This window comes from Nelusetta ayraudi, unplaced genomic scaffold (genome assembly GCF_046127955.1).
Source record: "Nelusetta ayraudi isolate G7.1 ecotype Tasmania unplaced genomic scaffold, CSIRO-AGI_Nayr_v1 ptg000135l, whole genome shotgun sequence".
NCBI lineage: Eukaryota > Metazoa > Chordata > Actinopteri > Tetraodontiformes > Monacanthidae > Nelusetta > Nelusetta ayraudi.
In genome coordinates, this window is record NW_027466185.1 from 13,637,846 (window position 1) to 13,662,259 (window position 24,414).

Below are 24,414 nucleotides of genomic sequence, written 5' to 3' on the forward strand. Positions count from 1 at the left end.
AATAGTTAGTAGACTCTACCCCCTTTCAAAACGTATATTGATGCAATAGCAATATTAAAATCGTCATTATTCCTATAGGTTTGTGGTAAATTTGATATGGTCACAATGCCTTAGAATTTAGTTTTGCTCAAACTTAAAAAAAAAACATTTTCCTAAGATATCACTCTGAGAGTGGGGGATACAAGAAAGTATCTGGCAACTCAAGCTGTCATTTTACGGCGCGGGAAAACCGTAATGTCATAAACACAGCTGGGAAGATTTCTACTGCAGCTCACACACCGCAGACACTCATTTTTCACCGAGTGCGCCCGATAATGCTTATTAAAAAAAAAAAAAACAGTTCAGTGAACGGATGAATGGTGGCTAGCTAGCTAGCTAGCTAACGCGAGCGACAACGTTAGCTTGAGTGACCCCTGGACTGGACACCTCAACATGCTCCGTTTGCCAGTGCAGTGAAGAGTTTCCGTCTTCCAAAATCCTCAGCATGGATCGGTACAACAAGGTGAAGGTTCTTTTGAAGAACTGGGAACAAGAATTTGTCAAGACGCACCAAAAGAAACCAAGCAAGGTAGGAAAAAAAATAAACAGGACAAGCAGCCAACCAATTGTTTTCGATACAAGACTCACAGACCTGCCACGTTGTGGTCACAGTGGTTGCGGCACTTTGTGACGATAAACTTTACGCAAATTTGCTTCCTCTGCTCATAAATATCCAGGAGGACATTGATCAAGCTCCAGAAGAGACCAGGAGTGAGTACGGCCGATGACCCACAAGAAAGCCCACATCTCTTAAAATCAATTGTTTTGACAGAATATTTTACCGTTCGTGTTTCAATTTCAGAGTTGTACAACGAATACAGAAGCTTAAAACAAGCCAAAGAAGCCGGTCGCAATGACGAGGTCGGCGGGCGCGCTGATCTGTCAAGATGTACAGCTGAGAACCCAGCAAAGGCGGTACACTGCGTTTTTCCCCCTTACCTTTTGTCGCTTTGTTTTCTTTGTTTACACATTATAATCTGCCCCGCGTCTAATCCCTGTAGGAGCCAGAGTGTTGGGGGAGCCACCTGAACCGCAGCGCACAGCCGGCCCCATCTCCGAGGCTCTCATCCCAGGACAGAGACGACCTCAAAACCTCTGCTCAATACTATGGCCTGAAGCTTAAAAACAACTTGGTATCTCTGGGCAAGGTGAGGCACACAGTACTTGCACAGTGGACATAATCAGAACTCCATTTTGACAGGTTGAGTAAATGGAAGCGTCCTTGCATTTAGTGTGAATGCTGCTGGGTTTATTTGTGTAATTTCCCTATAGGAGAGACCTGTGACCTTAAAGAAATCCAGCTTTCCTGGTCGCGTGCCTCTGAACTCTCTGAAAGCTGCACAACTTGAGCAGCCATGTAGCCCTGTCACTGCCTCTGTCAAGTCTGCCTCCAGTGAATGCAGCCCGCTCTCACCCAGGTAATTATATTGATGTTGTTGGAACCAGGAGTGGAAGTTTTCAGGTATTACAGCGTTCATTGAACTTTGCAAAGTTTTAGTTCACTTTTTTGACAGGGTGGGATACATACTTTGTATATTGCGCCATTTAGTGTATTGCATTTGGGTGATTGTAAATATAAAAATGCAAATCCCACATATAAAGAAACCACACTTAGAAAGCAGATTTGTTGTCGTTTTTTTTTTTTTCATTCATGGTTGTTTAGCGCAGCTTTTCAAGGAACCGTCATGAGTGCTCTGTGACTATTATACTTAAAATTAATGTGGCAATAAGTGACACACACGCACACACAAACACACACACATTTTGTGTCAATGTGTCCCTGTTTTACAGAGGCGTAAAGGCTTGTCAGGGTTCTGCAGCTTCAGCCACACTAGAACCACTGGAGCCTGAAGATCAGTTTGAGCCATTCAAGCCTGTCACCGAATCTTGTGAAGACTCTAAAAATTGTGACAGTAGTGATTGTCAAACTAAATGCAATTCAATTAAATTGATCGGCGCTCAAAACCAAAATGCTTCTAGTCTCCTGACACCAAGAAAATCGACGCTGCTGTCGTCATTATCTTCTCCGGGCACAGTGGGCGTGGCAGGACAGGACGTTGTTTTAAAAGAAACCCCAAAGGGTCTAGGGGGTTTCAGAGGAGGAGTGGGATGCAGTGGATCGAGACCCTCTCCGGCCAGCCGGATGAGTTTTATTGACAAGAAGTGGCTCGAGAGGTGTCAAGTGTTTGGAGAGATGGAGGCTGATGCGAGACCCGGAGCAGGAAATCAGGAAATTATTGTGAAAGGAAGTGATGAGGGAGAAATCCAAGCAAATACACAAGATCAAAGAGTTGAAAAAGGAGAAAAAGATACAACAATCAATGGTAAAGAACATATAAGTGAACATACAAGAAACATACAAGAGCAAAGCACACAGAGCAAAAAAGGAAGTGAGATCAATGGGGAGCAAGTGAGGGAAACGACAACATCGCCACTCACAGAAGGTGAAAATAAAAGAAATGACAGACCCAAAAGCAGCAAGAAAGGTGGAAGAAAAAGGCAAAGAGAGGAAGAGAGCACTGAGGGATCTCCGTCAGAGGAGGCAGGAGTGAAGAAGAGGCGCAGGACTGCCAAAAGTAAAGAAGGGACTACTGGCGCAGAACCTGATCCAGCTCGAGCCGGAGCAAAGAAAAGGAAGGCCAAGAAAAAAGAAGATGAAAATGGCCAGAAAGAGGCAGATGGAGATACTAAGGTACCCAAAATGGTAAGTTAGTTTATCAGTGAGTAAGAGTAAGAATCTTTTTTGTTGTTGTAAGTAAGTTAATTGTTACTCCTTTTAAGGCACAGAAGGAGAACTTATTAGGAGAATTAGAGGAAGAATATGCTGCGAGGAGGATTTCCTCTCAGCCTGTGAAAGCAAGGTGAAGTGCACGTCTGTTGGAATGCAAAAGCTACATCAAGACAACTACAATCACAAGCAAACTCATTGCTTTTGTAGAAATCGAGGCGCAGAGGGCAACTTTGTGAAGATCAACTTGAAGAAGAAATCTCACGTCAAGGGGTACGCACTCAGAGGAGCTGGCCTACGCAAACAGGTGACCCTTCGATGCATTTCTGTTTCTAGTCTTATGGCTGTCATACTGTCCTTTAAAAAAAAAGAATATATGAATTTAAATGTTACTTTGCTTCTGTTGTGGCATTTGTGCATGCAGATGTACATGCAGAAGTTCCAGCTGAAAGGGGAGCGTTTCGGTGGCGGAGGAGGATATTTCGGCCGGGGACGGAGAGGCGGGTTTAGGGGGTCGCTCAGTCGCCAGGGGGACACCTGCTACAAGTGTGGGGCAACAGGTCACTGGGCCGTCAACTGCCCGGGACGAGGTGAGACAGCGGGGTGAGACAGTGGGGTGAGTCAGCGGGGTGAGACAGCGGGATGAAACGCAGACGCACACAGAGTGACAGCTGTCGGGCTTCAGCAGTTCCGTTTCTCTCTGCACGTGCCAAGAGCAGTAATTTCTTTTTTTCACTTTTTGTTTTATTCATTTATGTTTTTGGCAGCTCCTCCGCCACCTTCTGTCCCCGACGACCCCCCCGCTGATGAGGAATCGTTCGAGCTTCCCACTCTGGAGGAGGTTGCCAGGTTGACGGGGACTCTGCGGCCTCAGCCTCTTGGTAGGCCTGTTGACATTCTCCACCTCGCCTCTCTCCTACAGCAAAAGCTTTGTGTGTCCATGCCAGTGATGTGTGGGCTTTATGGGAAATCCCTGCGGCCACTGTATGTGTTAATTCACAACTCTTGTCAGGTGTGACCTGCAAAAAACAAAGTGTTTGCGTTGTATGTGAGCGTTTGCGTGATAAATGAGAGGAGGAGGAAAGTGGAATCATCCACTAACCCATGCTGAAGCTGCTGCTGGAAGCCCTGAACTGAGCTTTCTCTTTCCTCCCTGTCTCCCACTCTGTGAAAAGAAGGGATGATGGCTCAAAAACAAACGTAATAACAAGTAAAAAACAAAAAAGAAGAACTGCCAGAGTCAATAAAGGCTCTGCGTAGCCGCAGAAGAATAAACTTGCTCTGTCAGTTATTGACCCGCTCGCCTGCACCGCTGATATATTCTCATGAAACGGACCTCATGCTGTGGGTTGGAAGTTAACCAACTCACCACCATCCAACTTTTCCTCCGTCTCCGTCGCAGCGCCACCTACAAGCACCAGCGAGGAGCGCTCGCATCACGAAAAGGATGTGGACGCTTCCAAAAGGGACGAGGTTTTGCTGAATGTGATTCGCCCCGACTATGAGCGGCCTCCAGCTCCGCCGCCAATGGAACCGCTTTTTGATCTCGCTGATAACGGCAAAGTCTGCGGTAAATATTTACTTGGTTCTTATACACTCAGAAATGTGTCAAAAATTGGTTGAAATTATCAAAAACGGGCCACATGGATTTTTCTTTTCTAAGCAATGCTATGTGTGTGTGTGTGTGTGTGTGTGTGTGTGTGTGTGTGTGTGTGTGTGTGTGTGTGTGTGTGTGTGTGTGTGTGTGTGTGTGTGTGTGTGTGTGTGTGTGTGTGTGTGTGTTTAGAAACGCCGCCTGAAGTCTTTGCAGCTCTGCGGGAGCTTGGCTACCAGTCGTTCAGGCCGGGCCAGGAGGAAGCCATCATGAGGATCCTGTCAGGTATCGGCTGCTCTAGGGTCGTAATCTGAGGCGTCTCTGATCTCCGTTCATGATCGTCTTCTCTCGCCCTTCAGGCCTTTCTACCCTTGTGGTTCTGTCCACCGGCATGGGTAAATCCCTGTGCTATCAGCTCCCGGCCTACATGTACGCTCAGCGATCGAAATCCATCACCTTGGTCATTTCACCTCTGGTGTCGCTGATGGATGACCAGGTCACTGCCGTTTTCTTGACTCGCACACAGTAGAGTTGTGTTCTAAATTCTAAGTGTGGTGTGTCTGTGTTTAGCTGTCTGGCCTGCCAGCCAACCTAAAGGCAGCCTGTATCCACTCCAACATGACGATGAAACAGAGGGAAGCTGCCATAGAAAAGGTAAAAGACATCAAGTCCTCGAACTGCTATCTTAAAATACATGCAACTTTTCCCTTTTTTAATTTATTTATTTATTTAAATTCTGGGTTTACAGGAACTGAAATTTCACCTACTTTTCTACTCACCACTCTGTTGATGGAGGCTCTGGTGACATTTATTCAGCCATGTGATGATTGATTGTTCTGGAGTATCACAAAGGGGGAAGAATTGCCATGTTTTAGCCAAAACAACCACTGTAGCCTCCAACAAAGCTACGGCTAGTTAGTTTATATCAGGGCTCACCAACAAAATGGTGTCTGCGGGCATAAACAGCACAGCTCATTATTCACTCACAACCAATTATTGAGGGCTCATTACCTTGATCAGTGTCTTCACATAGACCAGTATCATTAATAACAATATAATAACTGTATATAACTATAATATATAGTTATATATAGTTATAAATACTATATATAGCTATAATAATAATATAATACCTAACTGACAAAATGTGATGTTTCAGGATTGGATGTAGCAAACTGGTTACCCTTCATAAGACTCAGTACTCATGAAGTAGCTCTCAGGCTCAAAAATCTCTGAACTTGCCGTACACGTGGCAGCTGACTCGGAACTTGCAGTCTCGGCTCAGTTCTTTCGGGCGATCTCTCCCTTTCTCTAGCTGTCCCTGTCCAAGTTTCTCTCTGTCTGTCTTCTTGTTGCAGGTAAAGTCAGGCGAGGTGTGCGTGCTGCTCCTCTCTCCAGAGGCTCTAGTAGGCGGCAGCGGCGGCGGCTCTGGGGCAGGGTGTTTGCCCTCTGCTCAGGAGCTCCCCCCTGTGGCCTTTGCGTGTATAGACGAGGCTCACTGTGTTTCCGAGTGGTCGCACAACTTCAGACCCTGCTACCTGAGACTCTGCAAGGTGGGCTGATGACGATATTGATGGCATTTTGTCTCATGTCTCTGTTGTACTAGTGAATCCATCACAGCCATCTTGGGTGTGCGTGCTTGTAGGTACTGAGGGAGCGATTAGGAGTGCGGTGCTTGCTGGGACTGACGGCCACAGCGACGCTGTCCACTGCGCTGGACATTGCGCAACATCTGGACATTGCGCAACATCTGGACATTGCGCAACATCTGGACATCACAGACCAGGATGGCATCGCTGTGCGGTCGGCGGCGGTGCCCTCTAACCTGTATCTGTCTGTGTCCATGGACAGAGAGAAGGATCAGGTGGGAAGAGACTTAAAGTTATCGGTCTTCTGCTAAATGGTTAGCTTGTCACTTACTCCTCACTCACTGCGCCATCCTTTGCCATCGTCCCTCTAGGCTTTGGTGCCGCTGCTGAAGGGCGATCGCTTTGGTTGTTTGGATTCCATCATTGTCTACTGCACCAGGAGAGAGGAGACAGTCCGCATGGCGGCACTGCTCAGGACCTGCCTGCAGGGGGTGCTGTTGAAGGAAAACAAACACGCCAGCAGCAGCAGTCAGACCCAGAAGAACCCCGTCGGACAGAGAAAGAAGGAGCTGGGTTAGTAGAATAGAATAGAATAGATGTACTTTATTGATTCCATATTGGAAAACCACACAATTAGTTACTGCAACCGTAACTTGTTCTGGAATGAGCAACGAGCAACTCTGTTGTTATCCCGTGCCGGTGTTCATGCATTTTCTTTACTTTCAGCCAGGAAGAAAATCCGCAAGCCGCTGAAGTGGCAGGCGGAGGCTTACCACGCCGGCATGTCGGCTTCAGAGCGCCGCCGCGTGCAGAACAACTTCATGTGCGGGGAGCTCAGGATCGTGGTGGCCACCGTGGCGTTCGGCATGGGCCTGGATAAGTCTGACGTCCGCGGCATCATCCACTACAACATGCCCAAAGTGAGTCACAGGAGGCACTCGGCAAAGCCAGCAGCTCGCGTTCGCTGCTCAAACTGCTCATTTTGCAGCTAAAATGATTTTCTGCAGCATGTGTTTACGGTAATCGTATGAATCGGGACAGTTCTCAGCATAATTTAAGATCCCAGCAGCTATTTCCTCCGTCTTCATTGCGCTTGATGCATTTGATCACATTATTTACTACGCCATTGCTATTTAATATCGGAGGATTGTTGCCAAAAAATGGCAAAAATGTTTGTGCAGAGCTTTGAAAGTTACGTTCAAGAGATCGGGCGAGCAGGAAGAGATGGAGAACCAGCACACTGTCACCTCTTTCTGGACCCTGAGGTAAGCCTGATTAAGTTTCGCTCTCTTAGAGTCTCCATGAAGATGTTTTTGTAGGAGCGGTTCCAAATGTACAGTAACGCATCAAACATTTCATTTTATTTTGTACATATTTTGTTTGTCTTTACGAGTAGGGAGGGGACCTTCATGAGCTCCGCCGGCACATCTATGCCGACACGGTGGACTACTACACTGTGAAGAAACTGGTGCAGAAGGTTTTTCCGGCGTGCAAATGTAAACAGATCCACCAGAAGCAGCAGGAACTCACACAGGTACGTTTCCAGTCGCTGTTCTAAAAGCTGCCAGGAGAAGCAACTCTCAGACTCGGAGGCTGAAGGAAACGGTCTGTGTGTTTTTTTTTGTTATTGTGAAGGAGGTGGAGGACGCTGAGCTGCTTGAAATGATGGATGCCTGCGATCAGGAGGACGGCGTCATTCCCCTCGCCGCTCCCAGCGATGCACACCCGACAATACCGCCAGCTGCTCAAGTGATTAAAAAGTTTTGAGGAAACAACGGATTTGATGTCTTGTGCCCCCTAAAGGAGATTTTTGACAGCACTCGTCGACGACGTGTGTCTGTGCTTCTTCTGGTAGGAGATGTCAAACCGTGAGGAGGAGCAGGGTGAAGAGAAAGCAAAGGAGAAGGAGGAGGGCAAGGCCGTTCATCATCACGAGGAAGACTGCGTTTTAAAGACGGACGAGGAGGAGAAGGATGGTGGGGATCTGCTAAGGAAGGACGGAGAGGAGGGCTTCCATTGGCCCAGGGAGCGGGTGTGCCACACACACGAGAGGGCCATTCCTATTCAGGAAACTGTGGAGACTTTAGACATCACAGAGGAAGGTAAGCAGTTGGACACTCAGGGAAGGACCTCTGTAATATAAGGAGCTCAATATGTGTGTGGTAAATTTGTGTTTGTCGAGATGTAAAAATGAAAATAGGTTCAGAGTTCTGCCCAGAATGTTTCACTATTTTTTTTTATATATATTTTAAATCCAAATATTTTTTCTTTTTTAATTTTATTAAAGATTTTTTCTCAAATATATTATGACAGACTGAAAAAAGAAAAAAGATGGGCAATGTCATAATATCCCAGTCACAATAATAAAAAAAAAAGAGATATATACTGCATGTATCAGTCCAAAGGGTAATACAAGTAGAATGCATGGCAGTCTGGGTAACTCAGAACAAATATAAACCAACCATCTCCCTCCTGTAAACCCGCCACTGCCAGTGTATCATCACATCCAGAACCTGCGCTAAATAAACAATAAATGAATCAAGTGGTCTTCAACAATTGTATTTAGGAAGGGTCCCCACGTCTTCTGGTATTTTCCCTTTGAACTCTGAAGAGATTGTCTAATGTCCTCTAGTTTTAAACAAGACATAATGTCTCCCAGCCGTTGTGCATGGGTTGGAGGTAAAGCATCCTTCCACCTCACCAGAATTGTGCAGAGCACAAGTTAATCAGAGGTGAAAGGAAAGTAGGAAAGCTTAAAAAAACGAATTTCTTTTTTTGGGGTTGATGTGCGTACCAGGAGTGGAAACTCTGCTGTGCTACCTGGAGCTGCATCCCCAGCGCTTTGTGGAGCTCCTCCACCCGACGCTCTCCGTGTGCAAAATCAGCTGCTACGACGGGCCGAGGCAGCTGCAGAGGACCACTAAAATGTTTGAGTCATTCTCTTATTCGCCAAATACCTGACTGACAATCTGTGGCTCAAATTGAATCTGATTTCCCTGATTTTCCTTTTGATTTTAATAAACGGCAGCTGCCCCCCGGTGGCCGTGGTGTTGGCCAGAAGGCGAATGGCTGGCGAGAGGGTGGAGACGTGTGACCAGCTGGAGTTTGACGTGGTCGAGGTTGCCGACACGATGGGATGGCAGCTTTCTCTGGTGAAGAGGGGCCTGAGACAGCTGCAGTGGAGTACAGGGAAAGGTGTGTGTGTGTGTGTGTGTGTGTGTGTGTGTGTGTGTGTGTGTGTGTGTGTGTGTGTGTGTGTGTGTGTGTGTGTGTGTGTGTGTGTGTGTGTGTGTGTGTGTGTGTGTGTGTGGAGCATTTGTCTGTAAACTTTTGTCTTCGTAGCTGGTGGCCGCAGCGGCATCCATGTGGAGTTCTCCTCCCTGTCGTTCTACTTCCGCTCCTGTGGCGACCTCAGCGACGAGGAGATGGACAGAGTTTGTCAGTTCCTCCACAATCGAGTGCAGAACCAGGAGAGAACACAGCTCTACCAGCTGACCGCCTGCTTCAACGCCTTTAAAAGGTGAGAACAGTTTACGCAAAAACTTTTATTTTTATTTTCATCTTGTTTTTTTTTTTGTTCAGTGCAATACAAAAACAGTTCACCTCTGACTGGTTACTCGATGTTGCAGTGTTGGATTTCGCAGCGTTTTGTCCTGCGTGGACGATTTGGATGAAAGTCGCAGCATGCAGCTGAAGCGCCTCCTCTCCGAGTACTTCGACAAGCGCCGAGACCGAAGCCACGCCGTTGCTCTGCAGGAAGTGGAGGAGCTTGCCAAGTACAAGGTAAGACGGAGTGTAATTTTGACTCGCGCGGTCAGCCTGTTTCCTTTTCGACGACGTGTCTTTGTATCTTTGTGCAGCTGTCCGACTGGGAGGACCAGATCAGGGCCGACATCAGGAGTTTCCTCGCCACACGAAGTGATGAGAAATTCTCTGGAAGAGCCGTTGCAAGAATCTTGCACGGCATAGGTCAGAGCACACTCTCATGTCGCAACGTAGAGTTGTTAAAGAAGCGTTGGCAACTTAAATTTGTTATAAATTAATTCCATATTGCATTTATGTGGAAGCATATTTCATTCACTTGGAAAAAAAGCTCTGTTTTTTGGGGTAGTTTATTTTAATGGTTGGTTTTTCAGGTTAATTCTTTTCTGATTTTCTGAGTAATTTTTTTCTCTAGTGTTTTTTCAAAATAATTTCCTCTTCTGTATTTTGGACTAATCTTTTTTCCCAAGTTTAGAGAGCATCTGAAACAATCGCTTTCATTCCTTTATTGAGTGCTGGATTTAATGGAAGTAAACATGGCCAGCTTGATGGGTTTAATCCAGGTTTACTTTGACCTGGGTTTAAGACACTGGGTGACAGTCCTGTCTTTAAGTCACATAGATGGTATTACGACTGTAATACCATCTATTGTCGACTTTACGCAGGCACCTGAGGACTTTACGGTTGTTCAGTAGGCTCATTCAGATCTCCTCGACGTAGTGATGTTTTTCCAGGATCAGTTGGACATAAATTTGAAATCATCTTCATCATTTCAAATGCAAATATTGAATGCACGGTGTGCAGCTAAGGCGCCGGAATCACCTTTGGCAATGTATGTACCGGAATCCTGGTGTCTCTTGCAGGTTTTCTTGCGGAAGTATCATGATAATCCCCTGAAAAACAGGTCTGAAATGACCACAAAAAAACGGAAAGAATAGTCTGAAAAACATATTACTCAGAAAAACAGAAAAAAAAAAGTACTCAAAAAAACAGGGGGGGGGGGTCATTACCCTGAAAAACAGAGCATTTCCCCAAGTGAATGCAATACGCTTCCGTAAGTCTCATAATTGTTTCTGCTGGGAATTGCTCTCAAACGTGACGTTACAAGGACTTTCATGATCACCGAAAAGTAATTGTTCATCACGTTTGGCTCAAAGCCTAGCGGCAAATTGTCTTCGACAGGTTTGTAAAATACCCCAACGGCCTCTAGATGGCGGTGTGGGTTTAGTAGGTACACTCATCAGCCGCTGTCTTCAATACTTCCTGGTATTGGACAGCCAATAAAGTGGCTGGGGAGTGAATTGACATGCGTGGCGCTTCAAGGTTGGACATGTCGTGCCCTCGGAGATGCCGTTGTGCCAACCTCAGCTCTAACCACTGGTCGACTTCCTGTCGAAGAACCAGTCTGCCCACTCAGGCCTCTGACCCCTAACGTCAACCTCCTTCCATGTTCATGCTCTCTGCCTCTCATTACGTGTCAGCCACAACCTCCAAATCGCATCCGCTCATCCACACAGAGCTTTCTGACACCTATACGTTTCTTATGAGTCAATAGAATGAGTAGATTTCCAGTCATGTTGTTCCATAAACAAAAAATACACAAAGCCTTTTTTGAAGACCAAATGTTCACCACAAATGAGTTATTTAAATTGCGAATGTTTAAATGACATACTCTTACTGGTAGATTTCAATAATATCATGCATGCTGTCTCTTCCAGGAAGTCCCTGCTACCCTGCTCAGACCTACGGCCGAGACAGGCGCTACTGGAGAAAGTACATCCACTTTGACTTCAACCAGCTCATCAAACTGGCCACTCACGAGATCATTCGCTTCAAGTGAGCGTCTGAACGCACGTGAACTCAAGTCTGCAGCCGTTCATCATTCTTTATGATCTCAGATTTCAACGAATAATGCCCCTTTTTTCTCTTTCTTGTACAATTTTATTTCATACTGACGGAGTATTTAAATATGTAATGTTTTCTACAGCGTAGATATTTTATTAATAGGATATTTGATATTTGTAATAAATGTTTTTTTCTACCTCACTTCCTGTTTCTGCAAAATGTATTTTTATTAGGGACATGTGTATGCAGGGACATTGAACCCATGGCCTTTTTGCTGTGAGGCAACAGCGCAAACCACTGCACCACCATGTGGCCTCACAGCAAGAAGGATGTGCGTTCGGTGTGTGGGAGTTTGTATGTTCTCCTTGCGTCTGCGTGGGTTCTCTCCAGGTTCTCCAGCTTCCTCCCACAGACCAAAAACAAGCATGTGAGGGCAAATTAGGACCTCTAAATTGACCGTTGCTGTGAGCGTGAATGGTTGTCTGTCTTTCTGTGTGGCCCCTGTTACAGCTGGCATAGGCTTCAGCAGACACCCGCAACACCAAAGTACAGGAGTAAGCAGGTATAGAAAATGGATGGATAGGGACATGTGTGAGTGACAAAAAACAATTTTCTTAATTTTTTTTATTACCGTTTTAAAGAAAGTGGTATAGAAGTATCTGTTTCTTTTGCCTCAGTAAAGTTGGCTACAAGGTCTCAAACAGTCAATGAGAACAAGACTTGACCCAGAATGAACCGATAAAAGGAAGTCAAATAAGTAACAGAAACTATTGTTCTCACTTACTACGCTACCAAAGTAAACATTCACCGTGTGTGTGTGTAAAGATGGACACAGAAAATTCTTAAGTTCTCTGCACAAGTGATGTGGGATCTTCCATAGAATTTCTCACAGCTTAGTTGAATATTAACTCAACTGTAGGACCTTTAAGTGTAACCTTTAGAGATATACATACCTGGAAAATGATTGTTTCATAAACTAAAAACTGTGGGACTGTTTTAAACAGTTGAGTTCAAATCTGCTTGAAAGCATTATAGTCATCAGATATTTGATATGATGCTAAACTGCAGTGCAACCAATAAGGATGTGCTGTTTATCTTCATATCATGTTATTGTCATGTTATTGTATTATCATTTGTCTTGCATAACTCCTCTCTGTGTATAACCATGTAAGGTCAAGGTGCTGTGATAGTGCCAGACAGACTTAGACTTATGTCAGCTAACTGCAGATGCTGACCACTTCTGCTTTAACACAAGGTGTCATCACTGTATGACATTCCCTTAAATCACTGGTTATCGCCTTATAACGGTAAAGTTCACAGGAAGGGGATATATGTATTACATAAGTATCTAAAATGGCTTTTTATGAGGCTGTAAAAACTAGTTAAACATCTCTCACCTTTGCTACTGTTAATATTTTTATGACCCAAAACCACCGTGAAACATTCAGACTCTACAGTGTTGGCACGAGAAGTAGCTCAAAGGTCCGGTTCCACTGGCTTAGATGGTGTCGTTTAAATCGCACGGCCGGTGACTCATAAAACCCTCTCAGCTTCAGAGCCTGAAGACGGGCCGTGACGGTTCGCTATCGTGAATTGTTCTTTCTGGCGAGCTGACTCCGGGAGAATCCGCTCTGCCCTCGTCAGCAGCGACACGATTATGCTGAAAGGTGCAGTCTGTTGATGGCATGCTTTTACCGGCTCAGCACACGACTGAAATGTAGTTATTGCCCGTGTCGTTTTGTCCGGGGTCATGACATGGGTCATACCTGTGATTACACACACACACTAATTAGACAATGTGTGGTGGACCCACTGACTCCTTGTTGCTTGGTGAGTTGTCAGGGACTCTGTCCCTGGTGAAGACATTCACATGACACATAAAGAGGAGAATAGACAGAAGATAGCCAAGTGTCCACTGAACTTTTCAGATTGTTCAGCATCATTTACGACGATATTCATAAAGATTCAGCTTTTGTCAATGTGTTCTTACACTCCTCAGTACAAACATGGTCTCTGACCCTCTAAAAAGTGGAATATACAGGTGACGCAGTGAAGTGGATGTAAATCAACCTTGAGAAAAAAATATTTTATGCAGCCAAATATTGTTCCTGTTTCGATAGCCAATGGGTGCAAATATCTGCTGTCAGTCTCTTCAGGAGACCCATGTGTGTTAAATTTTCAGCAACCTGTGACTCACAAATATTATACTGTGTTGATCAATTACATCTGCCTGAAACTAATTCTTACACTGTATGTCTGAAAAATTAAGATGACTCGGTGCTTGAGAACGAGACTCCGTGTCTCCCCCAGAAAATAGTTGCAATAGTTTGTTTGAACAACAAAAACAATCCAATCATTATGGGTTTGGCAGCAATTTCATTTCATTTTATTTTTTTTAAAGCACACAAAATATAAAATAATCTCTAATAAAAAAAGCATCACAGAGAGAGAGAGAGAAATTGTGTAAAACGTTTTTGGAATGGGAAATCATCTGTAAAATGTACAATGTAAAAAGTCCAATAACAATTTTGACCCTCATTTTTTTTTAATATGCTGTCTGCTTTGAAAGTATCTTTCCTACTTTTATGATGTTGCCGTGTGTGACAAAATAACAATTTAATAAAAAGTTTGATAGTTGGATTGTTGAAGTTATTGACATTAATCTCATGGAAATGTGTTGAAAAAGCCTTAAGCAAAGTAAACAGTAAAGTGGCATGAAACAAAAAGAACAATCAGTATGAAGCCCCTGAAAAGTCCTGAAAGGTGACCTTTTTTTTTAGGCTAGCCTTTCGTGCATAAAGGGGGGAATATTCCTATATGCACAACTGTCCTGTGAGCAGTTAGTTTCAGGTCTATCTATCTCTCACTGGATTCATTCGCTATAATCTAAACATGCATGGGACATAAAGCACTAGTCATCTTCTGCAAATCAATATCTAGTATGTAAGATCTAAACACAGAAATCACCTTTCAGGACTTTGTCACACTGTTTTAAGTGCATATTCTGTCTCCTCCTTCATTGATAAGGAAAAACAAAACAAAATGAAAACAACAAATTAGAATCAGCCTCAGAAGGTGATTTTCTCCTCGTACAGCGACAGCAGCAGCAAAATACTCCATCCGCTTAGAAGACCGATGTTCTGCAGCAGGAACATCAGCCAGGGCCTCGTGTTGCTGATGTGCACCATGGTGGGAAGCTGCGCAGAAACAACATAAAATAAAAAGGAAAGAAAAAAAAATGACCACGCATCACTGGTTACTCTCATTAGAGGTCAGGCGCTTTAGTTAAATACTCACCATATCAGCCAGACCCACATAGAGGAAGAGCCCTGCGGTCAAGGCGGCGATCCACTGCTGGGTGGCGAGGTCCGTGGCCACCGACAGAGCGATGTACAGACCGACGAAGGAGGTCAGAGCGCTGCCGACATTCAACAGCAGCGCCTTGCGGATGGACAAGCCGCTGTGGAGCAAAATGGCAAAATCGCCTGACGGGAAGGAAGGAAGGAAAGAACGGGGACCATGTTAGAATTAAAATGTGACAGAGATCAAGTCGATGGACTCAAGCGTTTAAGTTTACTTACCCAGCTCATGCGGCAGCTCGTGGCAGAGCACAGCCATCGAGGTGGCCAGACCCGATCTCCAGGACAGGGAGAAGGCCGCGCCCATGGCCAAGCCGTCCGCAAAGTTGTGGATGCCGTCGCCGATGGTGATCATGAAGGGCAGCAGGCGTTGCTCTGAATGCGGAGAGACAGTTAGTTCTGACATGAGCTGAAGACGCTCATTGTCGCTCACTGTTGGAAACACCCACCTCTGGTGCGCTCCTTCTTCTCGGGTGTAGATTTCTCATCATCGGCGTTGACCTGGGGCAGAGAACGGGTGAGGACGCTGGTGACGCAAGTTGGCAGCCTCCACACGTCTGAAAATGTTTGTGTGTCCACTTTCCCCAAATTCCCATGCGTTTATTTTGACCCGAACAAACTGACTAATCTGGCAACTATTTCAATAAATCAGCTACAATAAAATGTGGAAATGATTCTTTGGCCACAGGCAGCAGGCTAGGAGCCTCCCTAGGAGTTGAAGGTCGGTTTGAGATAGCAGAACCGGGCCTCTCTACTTACTGATAGCAGAACAAAGAGTGCTCATTGAGCACAAACTGGAATCTCTGTTCAAAACACGCGAGAATGTTTTTTTTTCTCCCAATCAGTTTTTTTAACATCCTTCTCACCAGATCCGTCTTAGACTCCCACTGTGAATCCTCCTTCTTCTTCCTCTCCTGCTGGTACAGCTCCAAAACCCGGCCATGGTCGCAGTGGTGAGGCTCTGCTTCCTCCTGAGGAAGGGAAAAAGAAATTATTAAGCACTTTAGTGAATCTTAAAATTTGAGTTGTTGAGGGAACAAAAGGTCAAACATTTGGGAAAGACACATGTGGATAAAGTACAACAATTTTGAGTTGAGGCAACATTTCAGATTTAAAACACAATTTTGAGGCTTTTCCTTGAAAATGTTATCTTAGAAATAAATAACAGCCATTGTTGTGGTGCAACATATTGTTATTGTATATATTGTTAGAGCTACGTTTTATGCTTTCTCACCGCATGATGATGTTGATGGTGGTGATGATTGTTATTCTTGTAGGTGATGAGGGAGAAGAGCGTCTCCATCAAGTAAAACATGTAAATCCCACCCAATACCACCAGCATCTTGTAGATGTAGTCCAGGGATTCTCCCTCTTGGTCGTCGTGTGAATGTCCGTGGCTTTCACCACCGTGAACGTGCAAACCTAGGAACTGGATACAAGGTCATAGCCATTTAACAACAAATGAGATACTTGTTGCCCTGGAGGCAGACAAAGTGAACATTACTGAAGCATTATAGTTTGAATCAAACAGCCACTGTAATGCTACCTGGTTGCATTTGCTTACACTGCATGTTTAAAGCAAAATTAGGCGTCGCAGATGTGAGGTGTTTATGAAAAAACCCAAATGATGGGCTGCACTGCAGTTACAGCTCTACAGTTTATGTGTCTACAGGACCTTTCAGCACACTTTTCTGTTTTTTGTGTTTTTAAACTATCCCTCCCTACCATGGGTAGCAGGTGCAGTAGCGCGTCTCCTGTCAGTGAGCCCACAGCGAGGCTGATGCAGAACTGGATGCACAGCTGGAAGACACCTGTGCAGGCGGTGCACAGCAGGACCACAATGCCAAACATGGATGTGAGCGTTATCACGACGTTGGCAAGGGTTGCATACAGGTATTCTACAAAAATACAAAGAAAAAAAAAGAAAAAAGGTGAGAAGCCCTCTTTTATCCTGAGCAAGACCTTTTGCAATAAGAGGTGTTGTTGTGGGGACCATAAAGTTTCTTTCACACTTACTCTCCGTCTCTGTGAGCCCATCTGAGCTGCTTGTTTCCGTGGTCTCTGCACAGGCGCCGCTCATGATCTGCTGGACCAGTGCAGGGCTGAGTCGAGCCAAGCCAGACCGACCCAGGCTGTGGGAGGCGGAGGTATTGTCCGCAAGTTGATAAATCTGGAGCAGCTGTTCAGCTGAGAAACAGGACTGAGGGAAAACAGAAAGACATTCACAAACCAGGTTTCCTCTTACTAAGAGGTCCCATGTTCTAAGTCAGGGCTGACATTAAGAGCTAACATTTTTCAAATTGTTCATCCATCTTCAATGTGTTTATATTTTATGTAATTTTATTTGCAGTAATTTGAAAGCAGGTCTAAGATATATTTCTGGTTCATCATAGCAATGTAGGTGACAAATAATTATATTTTATATTATATCTTATTAACCCTTTTTGTGTTTTGGTGAACACTGCCAGCTTCCAAGTGCTCACTGATCTGTACAAATGAAATAACTACTGGAATCCCAGAGTGCTGCAGTGTGCATATTAATCCCTGCAAGTCAAGGATCAGTTTTTTATGAGTGGATCATCTCACCTGATCCCAACTGCTGTTTCCTTCACGCTCCATGTGATGCTCAGGGCTGCTCCTCTTCTTCAGCCTTAGACCTGTGTGGTCGTGATGAGTGTGGTCGTGAGCACGGTGTTCGTGGTTGTGGTCGTTTTCGTGGTCGTGTCCATGACTAGGCCCGATGTTCAACCTCGCCATGAGAACCTCCAGATCTGCAGGAAACAACAACAACAACAAAAACATGGAATTATGAACAACAACTGCAGGATTCAACTGTTGATCCAGCAACTTGAGTTTGTGACACAAAAACACCTCAGCATTGCTACAAACAAGAAGGATGTTTACCTTCGACGGTGAAGTTCTCTGAACCCAGGTAGCTCAGGATGTAGTCCAGGAAGAAACTTTCCGCTGGCAGGATCTGGCTATTGAAACACCCTCCTCTCAAGGAGTGATACAGCACGCGACCCAAAACCGCACCCACTTCCTGTCTCTCGTCTGGTGTCGATGTGTTTGCCATGATGTTGGTGGCTGTGACGCAGCTCTGGTTCACATGTAAGGAAGACAAGGACCAGGAGGTGAGAACAACCAAGCACACTTGGGAGACCAAAACCCCATTAGTGGTTTCTTGAAGAAACACTGAAGTTGTATTAGGATAATAATAATAATAATAATAATAATAATAATAATAATAAGACTAATTATTTAGTGCCTATTCAGATGTTTTAGTGTTTGATCCCATAACTCCCAGCTGCTCTTATTTACTTTGGGCCTTTTGCTCACCTCATTGTTCATGGGGTCATAGTGGTCATGAAACATCTCAAGCAGCACCTTCAGCCCGTACAAATCAATGTGATCGTGATTATGGCCGTGGTCACTGTGCTCATCATGTTCACTGCGGTGGTGCTCATGTCCATGGTCGTGGTCCACCTCACCACCGTGCTCATGATCATGGTGGAGGTCCACCTCGTCAGCTTCATGTTGGTGTGGGTGCGCTTCCTCCCCATGGGTGATTGTGTGAAGCAAGTGTTGCGTTTCCTCAAACCATCTGCCCTCCTTCACAGCGTCGCAGACCAGGCCGGGAGACGTGAGATACAGGACGCTTCCGGCAGCCAGAGCAGGGAACTGGGACAAGCTGACGGTCACATTCACCTCGCCAATCAGCTGGTGGACGGAGCCTGCCAGGTCACACTGTGCGCACAGGCAGCACATCACGCACAGGCACAGAGGAGAAAACAAACAGGTCTGTGATTAGACCAGTACATTCTTACAAATTTTCCTCTATGTGCCTTGCAAATATCTTTCTGTTCTGTAAGATAAACATACTTATCATATTGGAAGAGTCATTCACACAAAATCAACTTTTCATTAAACAAAATTGAAAAATAAACTGTACATTCAAAGCCATACTGAGATGCATTTTCATATTATTTCAGGTATTCATAACTTTAATAACTTACATATACCTACTTAGTGTTTCTGCCCATTTAATTGTATTGTATAATGGGAGTATTTAGTCAAAAAAAAAAAAAAGTAAGAGGTCACTGGTTATGCTTTTAGACAATGTTTCCACACTTCTTCTTGTTGTAATGAAAAAGAGGACTACAAAATGGTTCATAGCTGTACTTTTATCAGCCAGAACACAAGTGCCACTGAAAACAAAGCTGTCATCGAATTCCATTCAAGTATGGCACCACGTTCGGTGTAAATTCACTGTGCAGGAAATTCACAATGGTATATTAAACTTTGGACAAGTTTGGGGTTTGTATCCCAGTCATATAACACTCTTGTCATAAAAAAAAACAAAACCTTGGACTCTATAATGGCACAGTTTAACTTTAGATTTTACTGTCTACAATCTTTTTTCATCCCAACTTTTTTGTGTCCTCCTTCATCCGCTTGTGATAAGCAGCCACTTATCACTCGCACGCCCCTCTGTCATGCACATTACAGCAGCCATGGTTTTAAGTTCAGGGACTTCAGTCTCAGTTGCACTGATAGTGAAGATACCCTTCAAAATATTAAATAGCCCCAAAGTTTTACTGCCTCTGATAATTCAAGTGATAACCATCTACATATAAAGTCAGAGATATTACTTTGGCCAATAAATCAGAAAAGGTTTGCATAGTCTGTGGTCAGAAATTGAAAAGTTACCTTTTATTATGTCCAATGTCTAAGTTTTGAGAATATGTGGAGTGTTTTCGACAAACTGTTCTTGTTGTTTCCCGTATTTAGATTTCACCGAAATATTTGTATATTTTTCCTTACACAAGAGTTATTTCAAAAATATGCTAGTTTTTAGAGCGCAAACTCATAGTGAAAAATACATATGCAGCCTTTTTTGGCTGTGTATGTATTATTCGCTACGAGTCAAGGCGCCTTCCAGAACACTCGAGGTCGCTATACATTTGCAAGATTTAAAAACGATGGTTCCCAAAACAATGTATACAAAACAGGGAAATACAATACAACATAAAAAGCAAACAAACATTTATCACGTGTTCAGTTTTTATATTTCCCCTTTCTTTCTCAAAGATTCTTATATTCTCAACATTCCCAATTACGTCTTTTGTTCCCCTTTAATCTTAAAATACTTCGATGACGGACAAAGTGCGTAGCAAGAACACAGTTAAAAAAAAAAAAAAAGAGAGAGAGAGAAAAAAAGAAAGAAAAACACATATGCCTACAAAAAAACTTTGCTCGAAGTAAAATAAAATATTATATCAATCTTAAAATACTATGATGATGACTAATAACTTTTTTTTGGGATGTATTTCCCCTTTAAAATAATGGAGAAAAAAAAACTTTAGTTTAGAAAACTTTCACCTTTCTCTCAAAGATTCTTATCCAAGACTTTACTCTCAACATTCCAAATTACGTCTTTTTCGTCCCCTTTAATCTTAAAATACTTCGATGACGGACAAAGTGCGTAGCAAGAACGCAGTAAAAAAAAAAAAAAAAAAAAAAAAAAAAAAAAAAGAGAGAGAGAGAGAGAGAGAAAAACACATATGCCTACAAAAAAAACTTTGCTCGAAGTAAAATAAAATGTTATACGTTAATAAAAATCTCAAACTGAACCCCCTGAATGTTCACAAATCATGTTATTTCAAATTTGAGTATTATTCATATTTAATTAACTTCCTTAATTAAGCGCGAAGGTAAAGCAGTAGTGCTACGTGTTGGACCTCGACCCCGCGCTCTCACGGCTGGCCGTGGGCTAATAAAGCTTACCTTTCCACACGGCACGTCGCCACACTGCACACGGTTCTCCAGTGTATTAAAGAGGGTGCGGAGAGAATCTCCGGTCAGATGCTGCTGCCCGGGTGACACGACGCCGACCACGGCCCCGTACGCGTCCTCCACGGCGGGAGAAGCCGACACGGAAACGAGCGAAACCCAGCCGAAAAGAATGACAAGCGCGGAATTAAACATCCTTGCTAATTGCTAATGTAAAGTTTTGACTGAGGGAATCCGACGAAATTAGACAGAACGAGCTTCTCCCCGGGGTACTTTTGTGGCACAATTGAAGTGTGCACGGCTCACTTGCCTATTTTAAAGCCACGCAGTCCCAGTGTTCTTGGACTCTGGGTTGTGATTGGCTCAGACACGTAATGATCGTCAGGTTCCCTGCTACCTATTGTAAGACAGGAAACGTCCAAAGCAAGATCTCTTCAAGGCAACTAGTTAGTTCAGGTTTCCCAATATTTCCAATAAATTAGATTTTTGTTTCTTCTGAAAGCGAGAAAGGGATTAGTTTCTTAAATGTTCTTTAAGGTTGGGGACGATTAATATACTCTCTTCATTTGGGACACGCCCATGTGATATGCCATAGAGGAACTATTTGTGATATTTAGTTTATTGGGTTTAAAGAAAACAAATGACATATCTACAAAATAAAGTGTTGTCACCCTCCCTATGCGTTCTCCGGCTTCCGAACCTGTTCAATGGAAGGGCTTCCTGGAAACACATTAATATGTGCAAACATGCCATCTGAACTGTGCTCCTTCTGACAACGTCAGCATCTTGTCTATAAACAAGACTTTTTTATTCCAAAATTTCGCCTGCTAAAATGGGAGCCAGAATTATAATTTGCAGGAAACAAAACATTGCAGAAGAAATGCCAAGGAGGAAACTAACAAACAAATGTAACATTTGACATTGTTAAAAAACAAGAAACAAAAATCAAGCCTGTAATGGTCCTGTTATGTCTGTATCATCATCATTGTTTGTTCAGTGATGCGTCATTTGCTCATAGCAAGAGGCTACTGTGGATGTCCAAGGAGCAGGTTTGTTTTGATGCACAAGTTTCTACCTTATAATCATTATTATTTGTCACTGAATTGCAGAGGTGAAAAATCATACCCCTGCCTTGACACGCTGACCTGATTGTCCTGCTGTAGTTCTCGATGACTGTGGTTGCCTGCCTGGCACCTTGTTGCTAGAACATGTCCTGTGTTACAGCAACAGTCTCCATTAATGTTAAAACTTCTTTTCTCCTCTATCGGAGAGCAAACTCACTAGTCTCCATAAATGTCCACAATGGTATGGAGGCACCAGCAAGATCGACAACCTTGTTAGAAAAAAATAAAACTGAACTAAGAATATAATGGTGCACTGATGTGAGAGGGAAGCAAAGGTAGGCAGTTTTGTAACAGATGAAGCTGGTGTGATGAATCAGCTATCATTTTAAAGTCTGAAAAAATGAATTATGTTGCAGTCATGGAAATTTCCGCAGAAGATCCAACATCTAATTTAAACTGGAATATTTTAATCCAATGAACAGAAATTTGAAAATTGAGTTAAAGAAACTGAACATTTTCACCTTATTATAAATGCAGATCTCAGAGCTACCACTCTAACTTTGACAAAACATGCACTTACCTTAATCCTTTTTCTGTATTCTTTTAACTTGCAGTTTAGGTTTAATAATTTTCCTACTTCTGTAGTCTGTAATAGGGAACATTATGGAGTAAATAATTCACATAAATGAGTCGATCCTCCTTGTAATGATAAATGCTGGCAGTAAAGAAGCAGAGCTGATTTTTTTTCCTTTCAGCTGGATATAAGACAATGCTTAACATTATCACAGCATTGGTGATGCGTGCCGGTAGTTTAGGTAGGCAAGCAAACTACTCAACAGAACAAGTGACTAAATGACACAGGCAGTATATTCAAAACAATAATAGGATTATTTTTTGTTTTGTGCGATTGTCTCCTGAATTTTTCTTTGCATTAGCTGCATCTATTTTTTCCCCTGCCATACCTCTCTGTTAACTAAAACAACAAAAGGAGGAAATTATTTTTATTATTTTATTATTAAAGATAGTAATGTGACGTTAACCAAAATAACCGCCAGATGGCGTAATAGTTCTGTGTTGTCACTGAAATGAGTAAGAGTACGGTCTCAGGATTTTTTTAATTTTATTTTGTTTTTTGATAAAAAAAAAAAAAATGGGGTCATGAATCATGAGATTGAAACTTGCAGAGTTGACCGTAGTCTGATAACATATCATAAAAGAGTTAAAATATCGCAAAAACACAACATGTTGGTAATTGCGCGGGGGGGGGGGCGCCGGGATCATTTAATATCTACATGTGTTTCTGAGTGAAATTCTGGTCACAACTCCGATTGAGCAAACACATGATTATTTTTGAAATGTTGATATTTTGTGCTCTTACTGTTTCTGGCAGATCTGAACAATTTCCAAACTTCCTGAAAAAAAGTTGATATTCTGTATTCTATAACTCTTTTTCATGCTGAACTATCGTAGAACAGACGTCCATGCACGTTTGGGACTGATCTAAGCACCAAATTGTCCTTGCCAAAAAAAAAGTCAGTGTGACTTTTTCTTCATCTTCAAACATGTTGAGATTTTGTGGTCTTTCCACGTTTTTCATGCTAAACTATCATAGAACAGGCATCCCAGTGCATTTCAGGCTGATCTGGGACTTTTAATTTTTGGCCACCAAGAAAAAACTTTTTTTCTTCTCGATTTGGGCCTTCTTTTTTTTTTTATTATTATTTATTTTTTAATCTTTTTTTTAATTTTATTTATTTTGTTTTTTTAAGAAACAATATTTTTTCATTACTGCTCCTTTCTATGTAATTCAAATAAAATTTGAAAAGAAGGAAGGGGAGCTAGCTGGCACTAGCTTCTCTTACCTGTTTGCTGCTGATCCTGCTGCTCCCAGTTGAAGGAAATTTGAAATGCTCAGAAATTCAAAGCACTTGGAAATTCGACGAACGCAACGCAAATTCTTGGTTTGGTTGGTTTTGAGTTTTGTTTTAGACATTCACACAAACATACACGTGACCTCTGGTCACTGAGATTTGATCCTGCGATCTTTGAGATGAGTGTCACTGTTGTTCACACCAGGCCATCTTCAGCGCTGAGTGAAGTACTCTGATGTGTTTCAACTCTTTCTAGGTGGCTTTGGTGCTTGACAAAGAAATTTTGATTTTTGATTCCTGCCTGGGACAACTGGAATTTACCAAAGATTTCTTGCCTTTGACACATGACTGAGTAACTCTCTGCAGTCCTCAAGCATTGGGCTAAACTGTTGATTGTGTTGCGGGTGACCCGGGTTCAATTCTTGCTACAGGCAACAGAACCAATGTCCTTCTATTTTATTCTATTCTATTATGGTAACCTGTTGCTTGTGGTACAGGATACCTGGCTGGGTTCAATTCCTCGTTGAGATTTTTCTTTCTATCTATGTATGATTTAGGTACTCATATACTGCTGCAGTCCATTGCATTAAGACTGACTGTCATGTTGGAGACCCAGACTTTTGTCTGTTTTTTTATTATGACAAACTATCATTCAACAGTTGTCTCAGTGAGTTTCAGCATGAAAGATAAATGTGCTAGTAGCCACATCCCAACACTCAGCAAACAGCTCAGGGTGTAAAAGAATTGATTCTGAATCCCGAGACCAGCTA

At 43.2% G+C, this 24,414-nt stretch overlaps 2 protein-coding genes across 2 annotated transcripts; one reads left to right on the plus strand and one right to left on the minus strand.

Annotated features, from left to right (window-relative positions):
- The first annotated feature begins 16 nt into the window (after positions 1–16).
- recql4 (RecQ helicase-like 4) lies at positions 17–11,758 on the plus strand. The gene is made up of 28 exons (XM_076051605.1): positions 17–568; positions 717–750; positions 842–954; positions 1,041–1,187; positions 1,312–1,457; positions 1,831–2,743; positions 2,821–2,900; positions 2,978–3,074; positions 3,192–3,357; positions 3,535–3,648; positions 4,170–4,337; positions 4,554–4,646; positions 4,721–4,857; positions 4,932–5,015; positions 5,720–5,914; positions 6,007–6,225; positions 6,322–6,523; positions 6,677–6,870; positions 7,132–7,215; positions 7,347–7,484; positions 7,586–7,699; positions 7,806–8,052; positions 8,748–8,877; positions 8,979–9,145; positions 9,293–9,470; positions 9,580–9,733; positions 9,811–9,919; positions 11,431–11,758. The coding sequence occupies exons 1-28, from the start codon at positions 485–487 to the stop codon at positions 11,550–11,552; spliced, it is 4,629 nt and encodes a 1,542-aa protein (XP_075907720.1). The 5' UTR covers positions 17–484; the 3' UTR covers positions 11,553–11,758.
- Positions 11,759–14,081: 2,323 nt separating this feature from the next.
- On the minus strand, positions 14,082–21,254 carry slc39a4 (solute carrier family 39 member 4). The gene is made up of 12 exons (XM_076011633.1): positions 20,704–21,254; positions 18,256–18,663; positions 17,821–18,016; positions 17,503–17,687; positions 16,933–17,116; positions 16,642–16,814; positions 16,151–16,345; positions 15,783–15,887; positions 15,366–15,417; positions 15,139–15,291; positions 14,855–15,042; positions 14,082–14,754 (listed from the first exon to the last, which is right to left on the minus strand). The coding sequence occupies exons 1-12, from the start codon at positions 20,902–20,904 to the stop codon at positions 14,626–14,628; spliced, it is 2,169 nt and encodes a 722-aa protein (XP_075867748.1). The 5' UTR covers positions 20,905–21,254; the 3' UTR covers positions 14,082–14,625.
- Positions 21,255–24,414: the final 3,160 nt, after the last annotated feature.